We start from the raw sequence: 12,140 nt of genomic DNA, 5'->3' as shown, positions 1-12,140 counted from the left end.
CCCCGGAGTGCCAGGGGCCTCCCCAGCCTGCTGGCATGAGAGGGGCCCCCCAACCATGCCTGTGAGGACACGGGGTGTCGTCAGAGTCCCTCCTGTTGTGGGCACTCTCTTACCTTTGTTTTGAATGAAGAGGTGCAGGGGAAGGCCCAGCAAGTTTGCAGGCTCAGGGAGGTCACGTGCGGGGGCAGCACGAGCCCTCCTGGGGGTGCAGGTGGAGCGAGGCGGGGAGCCCGCCCAGGCCCCTCGGGGAGCAGCTCGTGGGGTGATCGCCGAGGCTGCCCCTGACACTGTCCCTGCTGTGCTCAGCATGGGCACCCAGGCATTTCAGGGGCGATCAGCCGTGGGGCAGCACGTGCTGGTGCTGACCCCACAAACCAGGGGGAGGAAGGCAGTGGCGGGCAGCCCTCCCCGGGACGAAGGGGTGCTGTGGTGGTGGCCATCCTGCGTCCCAGGGTTTAACTCTGCAGCTTGTTTTCGGTCACACTGCTTGCCTGGTGGGGGCCGGCGGGGGCCAGCAGGGGCCTCCTCGGGGGTGACCTCAGTCCTGTCACCTGGCCACCTGGGACCTTGCTGGCTGCATGGCAGAGGGAAAGAAAGTTTGCGGACAGCAGTCTTTGTGAGTCACTTGGGCAAAGTGACTGGGGACGCCCAGAACTGGGAGAACTGGAGTCTGGGTTTAGGGGATACCCTCCATGCCTCGCAGAGGACCTTTTGGTAGAAACAGGGCAGTTGGCTCATTGCTTGGAGGTTGAATGCAAGAAAGGGGACTTGGTCACATTCTACTCCCTCAGGGAGAGGCCCCCTGCCTCCTGGAAGGGGTGGGGGTGAGCAGGGCCATGGAGGTGGGGTTGGGCTTCCAAGGCACTCCCCAGATTGAGAGTCTGGAAGGCCAGGGTCTTGGGTTCTGTGTTTCGATTTGGAGAGCATTTTGGGGGGCGTGTTCTTGCACGATACTGGCTACTGCCTTTAGGACCCCTCGCTTCTTGGGGTCTTTACCCCCCAGCTTCGGAGTGGCTGCCCAGGTGTCTCTCTGTGACCTGTGGTTGCCCATCTCCTTCCCACTCCCCTGAGATCCTGGTGGGGGTGAGGAGGCCCACTTGGCGCAGGTTGGGCTTCAAGATCTCTGCAGCTCCAGGAGCAAAGAGTGGGGGCCTGGGCCCGAGCTGAGGTGCTGCAAGTGGCCAAGGAAAAGTCCTTTGCCGGACGCCTGGGCTGGGGTCCTCCCTGCTCAGGAATGGCCATGTTCTGACAGGTGGGTGCTGAGGACCCTCACCTGTGCCCCCATTCAGGTGAGCACTGGCCCCTCCTGGCAGAGTTATAGGGCATGCACAGCTTTCCTGAGTGGGGCTGAATGGGGTCTCCCCAAAATTCATATCCATCCAAACCTCAGAATGTGACCTTATTTGGAGTAAGTGTCTTTGCAGATGGAATTAAGGTAAGGCTTGACATGAAATCATGCTGGATTAGGGTGGGCCCTGAATCCAGTGACGGGTGGAGAGACAGAGGCTCACATGTGACACGGGGGGATGAGCCAGGTGAGGTGGAGGCTCGCAGCAGCAAGCTGGGGACACGGGCCCCACCAAGCCCGGGAGAGGCAAGGGGCAGGTTCTCCATCAGAGCCTTGGAAGTGCTCGGTGCCGCGAACACCGGGGGCTTGGCTCTCTGGCCTCCAGATTGGGGGGCGGGGGAGAACAGTTTAGTTGTGTGTGGTGGCCCCAGGAGGCTGACCCCCTGGGCTTGTGCTGGGTCGGGCTGCACATGCCCCACGTGCCCCTCGTGTCGGCTCGCCGAGCTTTCTCTTGTTTTTATACATGCAGAGATGAAGTGGGCAGGTCACTCAAGGTCATGCCATGAGCAACGGTGACAAGTTAGGCCCCCACCACTGTCCCTACCTTGCTCCGCGGCTCAGCTGGCTGCCTCCGTCCTCATTGTCAATCCCAGGCAGGCCTCCTGGCCAGGCTAGCGTGCTTCTGGAAAACTGGCTCCCAGCCACCCTTGTGTCAGTGGCCCCTTGAGGAAGTCACGGGCACCTCGCCCCGTCTCAGACCACAGCACAGCTGCAGTCCAGACGTGGAGCCTTCAGCCCCCGTTGCCCCGCTCTCTGCCTGGGCATCCTGGTCGGGGACCCGACGGTGAGTGCCCCTCCCAGAAAGGTCCTTCCCGGCCACGCCCCCGGCAGCAGTTACGGTCCCCCGGGGCCTAGGGCGGCCGCAGCAGATGGCACGTCAACAGAGGTTCCCGAGATGCTCATTTGCAAAAATAAGAGCTGGTGTCCTAGTGGCCTCTCCCTGGAACCGACTGGTTCCGAGGCCTCTGGCCTGGGACCAGCAGGTCACACGCTTGCGTTCTTTGTCCTCGTGGCAGGTGTGGGGATTGGCGTCTTTGTCCTTGTCCCAGGGCCCAGGTGACCTCAGTCAACTGTGGGCGCTGGCTGCGCACTTTGTGTCCATGTGTCCACTCTGCATCATCTGCCTTCTAGGCTGTGTGGAGGTCACCGCGCCGGGGCAGGACCGGGAACGCGGGGCAGCTGCTCGCTGCGGAGGGTCACAACCCAGCTCCACGGGAGCCCAGGGGGCTGACGCCTGGGGAAGGGGCTCAGCCAGGGGCTGGCCGTGGCTCTCCTGCAGGTGGTCACTGCAGTGGCCCTGCACTTTCAGCCCCTGGGGCTCTCCCAGCCCCCCATCTTTAGGGCGAACGGAATCCAGAGCCCTCAGGCACCCTTCACTCATCCTGCCCTGCGGGGCTGCCGAGTGTCACCCGCCCGCCCGCGTGAGCCCGGGCTCGAGTCTGCAGCTGGGTAACCCCCCTCTAGTGAGGCATCTCGGGATGGGGGGTACGTACCCTGCACTTGCCGGCCATCCTCCCAGAGCGACTTCTGACACTGCTCTGTCCTTGAAGCATGTGCACATCCACAGGGCGGCAGTGCCACTGGCCCGGTGGGCATGTCCGGCAAAGAAGCTGGACGTTAGCTTTTCATTATGAGCACTTACCGCCAAGATGCAGCGTGGCTCCCGTGGTTCAGCCAGCCTGGTCGCCGAAGCAGCTGTCTCAGGCGATGCTAGTCTTCCCGCGCCCGCCCCACCACCGGGCACCCCTGCTGGAAGCAGAAAGTGGAAACACCTCCTCCCACCCACCGTGCGTCCCTAGCACCTTATTTTTCATTTTGTCTGTTTTTGGAGTTGAGAAAAATGGTGTCCGACAGAGCACACGTTTTTGTATCCAGTTGTTTTTGGTGAAATATTATGTTTGTAAGTTTCACCCACGTGACTTTTGAAACGAATTTGTTTTTATTGCGATCGCATCTACATCACAGAAGATCCGCCCTCATAACTGTTTGACGCACACAGCTCCGTGGTGCTGGGTACACGCACCGGGGTGGGCAGCCGGCCCCGCCATCCGTCTCCAGAACTTTCTGCTCTTCCCAAACTGGAACTCTGTCCCCAGGCAGCACCCCCTGTCCCCCGCCCCAGCCCCCACCGCCCGCTCTATCTCCATGAATACGACCACGCTAGGGGCCGCACATAAATGGAGCCCTACGGGATTTGACCTTTCGTGGGCTGGCTTATGTCCCTGAGCAGAACGTGCTCAGGGCTCCTGTGTGTCCTGGCATGTGTCAGAATGTCCTTCTTCCGTGCCGTGTGGTGTTCATCCGCTCCCCGGTCCGTGGGCGTTGGGTCGTCTCTACCCTCCGGCTGTGCTGAGTCACGCTGCTCACACGTGGGTGTCGGAGTCCCAGCTTTCAGTTCTAGCGGGGGCTCTGCCCACAAGTGGAATTGCTGGGCCACGGCGTGGTTCTGGACTTCATTTGTTGGGAAACTGCCACTGTTTCCCACGGCAGCCTCACCATTTTACGTTCCTGCTGGTGGCGGGAGTGTGTGTGTGTGTCCGTGAGTGTGTGTGATGTCATAACCACCTGCAGGTGTGTGGGGTCCTTGCTCACGGCTGTGGTCCACGTCCCCTGTCGGGTTGTGTTGGTTTATTTCCCCGCACATAGCGTCCTGTGTGGGGCCGGCCCGCAGGTCATCCGTCTGCTCTGCTCTCAGTGGACATTTTGGGTTCCTTTTGGCTTTGGGCTGTTACCTGTCCAGGTCTTTTGGTAACTTGTAATCCCATTTATTTAGGTGCTAAATACAAAATAGCACTAAATGCTAAACAAATACTCTGTACTGAATACTAAATAAAACCTAAGTATTTCCTGAAACGTTTAGGAGCAGAGTTGCTGGGTCATGAGCAGGTGTGCTTTCAGTGTTACTAAAAACTCCGCAAACTCCCCCAAGTACTGGGCCACGTTGCGTCCCCACCGACCACACTGGAGAGCTCTTGCTTCACACTGTTGTCAGCCTTGGATGAGTCAGCCCTTAATTTTAGCTGTTTTGTGGGTGGGAAGCGGCAGGGCACCTTGGCTTTGCTTAGCGTCTCTGATGACTCACGATGCTGAGCACCTTTCCGTGGACCTGTCGGCCACGCACATACACGTCTTCTTTTGTGAAGTGCCTGTTCCCCTTTGCTGCCTTTTTTTTTTTTTAATTGGGTGGTTTGCTTTTTGCTGTTGATTTGTTGGAGTTCTTTAGAGATCCTGCCTGTGAGCTCTGCTGGATGTACGTAACTTGATTTTTTCCCCCTTAAATTGCAGTATGATCGGGCACCTGGGTGGCTCAGTTGTTAAGCGTCTGCCTTCGGCTCAGGTCGTGATCCCAGGGTCCTGGGATCGAGTCCCACATCGGGCTCCCTGCTCAGCGCGAAGCCTGCTTCTCCCTCTCCCACTCCCCCTGCTTGTGTTCCTGCTCTTGCTATCTCTCTCTCTGTCAAATAAATAAATAAAATCTTAAAAAAAAAAAAAATTGCAGCATGATCGACCGTTCCGTGGAAAAAATTTAGCAACAAAAGAGAAAAAGGATTCGTCTTGCATGATTTCGATTCTCTGAAATGTGCTGAGGCTCGTACGTTGTGATGCAAGCCCTGGTGTGTGTGGGCCAGGGGCGTCGATGCCCCGTGCCTCCGAGGGACATGTGCTCTGTGTGCCGTGCTGAGCGTGGTGTTCCGTGGATACGCCCTCGGTCATTCCTACTCACATCTGTATCTGTGTTTGCTCTGTCTCCCTGTCCCTGCCATTACTGCGGGGATGGCAGGTCCCCGTGTGGACGTGACCTTACGTGGAACAGTTGTCTTTGTGGATGGGAGTACATTGGGCATCCTGGGGGTGGGGCCGGTGTTCCTGGATGACTCGCTAGGCTCTAAACGGAACTGCAAGGGCCTGTAGAATGGAGAAGCAGTGGGATATTTGACACAAAAGGAAGAATTTGTCTGGGGGGCGGGGGGTTGACGACGCTTTGCTCCTGGCTTGAAGGAGGAGAAAGGGCCACAAAGGCAGAAATGCCGCTCTAGAAGCAGGTAAGGAAACGGATCCTCCCGGGAGCCTCTGGAGGGAGCGTGGCTCTGCTGGCCCCTTGGCCAGAGACTGACCTCGGACTTCTGACCTCCAGAGCTGGGCAGAGGTGCCCGAGGCGGAGGCCAGGGGTCGCCCGGTGGGTGCAGAGCCCGTGGCCTCCAGCGCCCAGCATCCTCCATGCAGGGTGGGAGCATCTGCTCGGGCCCAGCCTCTGTGGGGCTCCCGGTCCCCACCCCCTCCTTGCCTATGGGTCCCCGTCCCCACCCCCACCTTGTTCTTGCTCGTGGTCCCAGGGGCGCCCTGAGCCCTGCATGGACCCCTGGGGCCCGGATGGCAGGAGGCGGGTCCAGAGAGCCCTTCCTAGGCCTGGGGTTCCCCAGTGGCTCCAGCTACCCCTGGGGCGGGTTCAGCATCCATGCTGAGCTTCTCAGCACCAGTGGGGAGTGTGTTGACTTCTTCGTCTTGAAGAGCGATAGCTGGTGCCCCGTCCCTGTGGGGCAGAGCTCTGCGGGGGACACCAAGTGCTTCGTCCTGCCCCATACCCAGCATGTCGTGTTCCTGCTCCGGAATCCGTGAGCGCTCCGGGCAGCTGGGCATGAAAGGCAGGCTGGCAGCCATGGAATGTGTAGGGAAACAGAGTCAGGGAGCTCTTCCAACCTGGCTCCCGGTGTGGGAGGGGCTGTGAGCGGTGGGAAAGGGACTCGGGACCAGGGACATGGCAGCAGGGCGGGCTGTCATTGGTGGTGGGGCCAGCCAGGTGCTTGCCCCACCCTAGATCACAGACCAACCACCCCTTCACCCTCCACAGTCTTCTCAAGGGCCCAGGGGAACTCCCCGTCTAGTTCACTCTTTCCTGCCCAGGATGCTGTTCCTGGCCCCACTCGGTACATTTCCCCCGAGCTGTCCCCAGGGGCTCTGGGATTGTTGTGGGTCACCCCCACCCCTTCCCGTTCTCCGGCTTCCCGGGAGCAAAGCCCTTCACTCTCCTTGACCGTGTCCACACAAGTGAGCCTCACACCCCAGTGCCCCCACCCTTGATCACTGGCATGATTTGGGGGCTGCATCTGGCCTCCTCTCCACTGTGGTCCAAGCTGTACGTGGCCTGGCATCCTTTGGGTGCGCGTGGGTAGCCTTGGCCCTGTGCAGATGGATGTGTTTGTTGTCAGTCCCTCGAGGGAGGAGAGTTAGCAGACACCCTGCCTGGGCATCGGTCCCAACGTCCCCAATACTTGTTTGGTGATATTCCTGGACCCGGCGTGCGGGTCCACCTGACCTCCTCCGACCTTGGCCTTGGCCTGCTTTCAGGGAGAGGCCCGAGGCCCTCCTAGCGCCTCACCACTGCCAGGCCCCACCAGCGCGTCCTGTTTCTGAAGCTCTGGTCACAGTTCGTGGTGCCTTATACGTGACAAATGATAAAAAAGATCGTTAATGCAAAGTGAGCGGCCATGTCTCATCTTTGATTTGGTTTCATATTTGTCTTGTCATAACTTTCTCGCATCTGCATCCTTGCTGCCCTGGTTTTTCCTGCCGGCTGAGACCCTCCTCCGGCCCCGTGGGGCTGCGGTCCCTCCTGAGCTCCCTCTGGGCAGCTCGTCTCCTGGACAGGCAGCGCGGGGCTGTCTTCGGGTCTCGGCCCATCTCAGAGCTCTCAGCCTTGTCTCCCTGCGCACCGTCCTCTCTTTCCTTTGCCCTGGTCTTCATTTGCCTGAACCTTCTCAAGCGACGGCGAGAGCTCCCTGGAATCGCTTTGGCTTCTCTAAGTGGAGGCCATTCTGTAGGACCGTTTCCCCTTTCGGGCAGGGCTTCTGGCTCAAAGAACATGCCTGTGTCCAACTCGGCAGCTGCCGTTCATTCTGAATACTGTAAATTGCTGTTGAGTTTTCCTTAATTTTTGTCGAGCTGGTGGTAGACAAATAGCTTGCCTTATTGCTTTAATTAGTGTTTCTCTGCTAGGGAGCTTAAGCGTATGTGTATTTTTATTGGCTATTTGAATTTTTTCTTTGGTGAATTGCTTCTCTGTAGTCTTTGTGCGCTGCTTTGGGAGCTGGCCCGTGGTGTGGCCCCAAAGCAGAGTCCACAGGGAGGACTTTGTCAGAGCTGCGGGGCGGAGGGACCACCGGGATTGCTCATCCTGATGGCCTGGCCCCTGGGTGCCCACGCAGGAACGCAGCCGGGCAGCCTTTGCCATGTGCTCTGAGGGGATTGCCCCAGCGTCCCAGCAGAGGGGGGAGCCCTCACTTTCTCCTGAGCTGGAGCCCCTCCTTGTGCATCTCCCGGCAGTATCCCCAGGTGGCCCGTTGGCCCCACTCCCACCAGGAGCGTGGACTTAGGAGCTTGCCCTCATTCTTGCTCATGGAGGGGCCCTCCAGATTTTTCCTCTCCCTTGATGAGAGGAGCCCCCATCTTCCACCCGTCAGACCTGGAGCAGGCACTGTGACCGGGGCCCTGGTTGGGCCCTGGGGGTCAGGGTGTTTGGGGGATGGTGGTGTAGGCACATCACTAGGAGGAGGCATGAGACAGAGGTTGCAGCCCGTGTGGTGTGGACCCAGTCGGGACTCGTGCCTCCATCCCCCACCCACCAAGCATGTCTTCGTGAGGACCACCCTCTCTTTTCTTAGATCGTGGGCTTTGGGTGAAGCCACCCCCACCCCTGACTCTAGGGAAGACACGTGACTCAGGCCTGGCCACTGAGAAGCATAAGAGCATCACCTCTCTCCATTTGGAGATGAACACAGGAGGGGCCAGGACCTGGGCAGGCCCGTGGGCTGCAGGGCGGAGGCCTCTGCAGGGACTTTGGAGAGAAGTATGAGCTCGTTACGCTGTATCTCGAGGAAGAGGGAGGTGGTCTGTGGCTGCTGGCAGCTGTGTGGGCAGCCGGAGAATGGAGCCAACAAGGAAAGAAAGAAGAGGCAAGAGACAGAAATATGGCTCTTCTGCCCCTGGATACAGCCATGCCTGCAGGCAGTCCTGCCTCAGCACCTTTCATGTGTAAGAGCCAACACAGTCTGTGTACTGCTAAAGTGTATGTGTGTAAGATTTTCTGTTATTTCAAGCCAAGCGTCCTAATGGATGCACGTTCACACACTTGAAAGGGTGAGACTGTAATGAACACGTTCCTTGTCACTTGGCAACAGTTTGTGCGTGAGTTCTGTGGGCATTAGCTTTGGGGAGGGCTCTGGCTCCTTCTGCTCACGCGCTCTGATTAGGGAAGATGGTTCGCCTTTTCCTTTGCTTGTTTCTGCAGCCCCAGAAGAAACGATCCCTGGACAAGTTTGACCAGCCCAACAGTCATCTTTTAAAAGGAACGTCCTTTATTGTGCAAGGGGGGACCACAGCATGGGGCTGGGTGGGGTGCATGGCCGTGGAGCCTGGCTGGGAAGGGAGCAGGCACGGGGCTGGACAGGGCTGCACACAGAAGTGAGGGAGGGTGTTCTTGGTGGAATCCCTGGAGGGTTTGTGGAGGGGAGAGGGAGAGCTGAGCAGAGGGCCCCGAACCCACAGGTCTGAGTCCCCATGCAGGCGAGACCCCTCTTGGCCCTGTGCACAGGGGCGGGGATTGGGGAAGGGACAGCACAGGAGGTAGGGGGCAGGCCTGGGCTCTGAAAGGCAGCTCAGGGGCCGGGGTGGGGGCTCCGTCCGCCTCCCAGGCCCCCCTGTGTAGCTCAGGCCGTGGACAAGCCCATGGGCCCAGCTCCAGGGTGGCACCTCTCACCTGCGTGGAGCTGACGGCCCTAGTGTCTGAAACTCTGGCAGTGATCTGAGGGGGCACAGTGATCTGGAGTGAGCCCCTGCCCGCTGGGTGGCCGCTGACCCGAGGGGACCCGAGGGTGTGGGAGAGCAGGGGGCCTCACCGTCAGTGTCCAGAACCACAATCTGATCCTTGTGCAGGCCGAGGTCTTCACAGACGGACTCGAATGTCTGCAGGAAGTCCTCCTGTGTGCTGGGGTCCCGGACTGCAGGGGACATGGGAGGTGGGGCCTGCCTGGTGCCGTGGGGGTGGGGGGCAGGGTCCTGGGGGCACCGGATGCTGTGGGGGTGTCAGGGTGCCATGCTCTCTGGGACCGAGAGGGGAGTCTGTGTCTTGGTGGGAAATTGGGGCTGGCATGGGGAGCAGAGAGAGACCCCTCTTTCCCTTGGGATGACCTAGGAGGTGGTGACTGTCCCTTCTTCCCCTTGCCCAAAGCAGCGTGGAGGTTGAGCCCTGGTCCCGGGATGGTCCTGGTGAGAGGGCCATGTGAGCGAGTGTGTGCAGATGTGAGCGGGGCCTGGGGCAGCAGTGGGTGAGGCTGAGCAGGACGAGGCTGTGGCCGGAGCCTTCAGCCGGGGTCTGGTCCCTGACCTCCCCAGACCCGTTCAGCCCTCTGCTGCTGGGGGGTACAGCAGGCCCCTCTCCCCACATGCTGGCTAGACCTGAGTCCTGCCTGTGAGGGTGGCTCTGGGGCCTCGTTTCCTGAAGGGGACCCCACGTACCCATCAGGTTGGCCACCAGGCTGGTCACATATTGTACTGGTTGATCACGTAGAGAATCAGGTAGCTCTTGGGCTGTACCTCCTCCAGGTAGAAATCATTGTGTCCCCAAACTGTGGAGGACACCGGGGAGATGCAGGCTGGGAGATGGGTGGCCGCCCGGTGGGGTGAATGCAGGCCCACCTGGGCGGGGGGGACACCTGTCCACTTTCTGTGCACAGGGCCAAGGCACTGCACCCTGCCCAGCATCGTGGGCACCTGGATGCGGGAGTGGGCTCTGTCCCCTGCGAGCCGGGCTGGGGGCCCGAGTCCCGATGCCTGCACACCCCTTAGGCATGGAGCTGCCGGGTCCTTGCCACGGGGCTCGAAGCCCAAGAGCCAACCGCTGAGTGGGGCCATGCCCTCAGCAGGCCCGGTGCCTGCACACACTCTCCAGGCTGAATTTGTTGGTGTCAGTCTTGAACGCCGTGAGGGAGACTTTCTCGCACCAGCCTTCCTGCCTGCAGACAGAAGTGGGTGGGTTTACTCTGTCCGCCTGCCCCTTTCCACGTTTTAAATGAAAGTATAATTCGCCCACGGTGACAGTCACTGCTTTCCGTGTGGGCTTCTAGGAGTTTGGCAAATGCATCCATTTGATCCCCTTGAAGGTGACCTTGGTCCTCTTTGCTCCTGGGCTGCGCCTCCAGGCTCTGGCCGCCTTGGATGCCTGGATGCTGTGTTGTCAGCAGCAGCTGAGGGAATGCACCAGGGACCGCAGCACCCCCAACCCCCCACAGCGTGCACACACACACACCCATCCTGACCTGCACAAGCCCCGGTCCCAGTGCTTGGGACCCCATGCCTAGAGGGGGCAGCATGGTGGTCCGGGCCACACAGTGTGAGGGGTCTGGAATCAGACCTCTAATGCTTCCCCTGTGGAACAGCGTCCCCGTCCCCTCCCCGGGGCCGGCCCAGTCCGCCCAGCTCCTGCACCGCACCCAAAGCCCCTGGTGCCCTGCGCTCTCGGTATGAGGGTCTCCCCGTGCAGGTTGCCGTCCTTCGCGCTCATGGTGTCGATGAAAACCCTGATGTGCCCGCCGGGCCTGATCAGAGCCGAGTTATTGGAGGCCAGGGCGGCGGTGTGCCAGATCCTAGACAGCCGTGGGGCCGCAGGAGGACAGGGTGAGGCCTGGACCCTGCCCTCCTCAGGCCCCCCACCTCCGTGCCAGGCGCCTGCTCCCATGGCGCCCAGGAAGGCCCTGTGATGCTGGTGCGGCCGGTGGATTTAAGGACAGTCCCCGTGTGCAGCACCAGCTCCTTCTCGGGCCAGGGGAGCAGCTGGTGTGTCCAGGCTTCTGGCCTTATGGACCCCGTGCCCAGCGCTTGCCCCCTCAGCCCCAGGGGATGCTTCGCTCCCTTCTGGACTGAGCTCAGAGCGCCTTCCAAGACCATGGCAGGTGCTCCAGCCCCCAACGTTGCCTTTGGACTCCTCCACGGGCCTCCCCACTGTGGACTTGCCCTGCGGCTCATTTACAAGTCACCAAGAGTGGTGTCTAGGCTCCGGCCCTGGGCTCTGACTCTCCGGTCTAGGCTCCTGACGCTCGGGCTGGGTCTGTCTGTGGTCTGCCAAGGGCAGTGGCACCCAGCGGCGTGGGACAGGCTGACCCTGGAGCACAGGACTCTCAGTCTGCTTCCTTTTGCACAGACTCAGATGGGGGGCATCTGGCTGTCTGGGACCACGATTCCAACCTGCAGTCCTGCTCCCTGGACGACCCCCAGAGGGCCTCCGCCTTAGCCAGGGGCAGGCCACCCACCATCCACGACGCTCGCTCAGGGTTTGACCCCCCAGCCCCTGGCCTCCTGGGACTCCTGTGCTCACCTCCTGCAGCCTCTCCTGGGGCTCCTCCTGGCTTTCCTCCTGAGCCTGGAGGCCATAGACCAGTGCCAGGCCTACGGTCAGCAGTAGGAGCTGCATGCCCACGGCACCGTCTATCTGGGTTTGGAGACGGCTGGGGACTTGCAGGCTTTGGTGACCGGGCCCCACAGCCTGTCTATATAGCCGTGTGGTTGGGGGCGAGGTCACGTAGCAAGAGCTCCTGCCCCGTCCCTGCGGGGCAAGTGGAGACTCTTAATGCTCATGTCTTAATTTTGATCTTAACGTTAGCCAGCTTTTGCGTATTCTCTTCTCCGTTGCTTTGGACCCCAAAAATGTCATGTTCCCAAACAGCCAATTTCCAAAATCAACAGCCAGCCCTGGGCTGGGCCAACTTCCCGGGCTGAAGGGTGCTGGAGTCACCTTGGCGTA

The 12,140-nt window shown here is 60.3% G+C and overlaps 1 protein-coding gene across 1 annotated transcript; it reads right to left on the bottom strand.

Annotated features, from left to right (window-relative positions):
* Positions 1-9,120: 9,120 nt before the first annotated feature.
* Positions 9,121-11,810, bottom strand: LOC123849282 (minor allergen Can f 2-like). The gene is given in 7 exon segments (XM_045881902.2): positions 9,121-9,146; positions 9,241-9,342; positions 9,860-9,889; positions 9,892-9,969; positions 10,286-10,352; positions 10,857-10,986; positions 11,686-11,810. Coding segments are annotated over 7 exon segments (558 nt in total).
* Between the last annotated feature and the right edge of the window lie 330 nt (positions 11,811-12,140).

This window comes from Mirounga angustirostris, unplaced genomic scaffold (assembly GCF_029215605.1).
Source record: "Mirounga angustirostris isolate CCGP_5_RB_7025 unplaced genomic scaffold, mMirAng1.0.hap1 SCAF_15, whole genome shotgun sequence".
In the NCBI taxonomy this organism is placed as follows: Eukaryota; Metazoa; Chordata; class Mammalia; order Carnivora; family Phocidae; genus Mirounga; species Mirounga angustirostris.
This window is presented reverse-complemented; position numbering and strand designations above follow the sequence as displayed.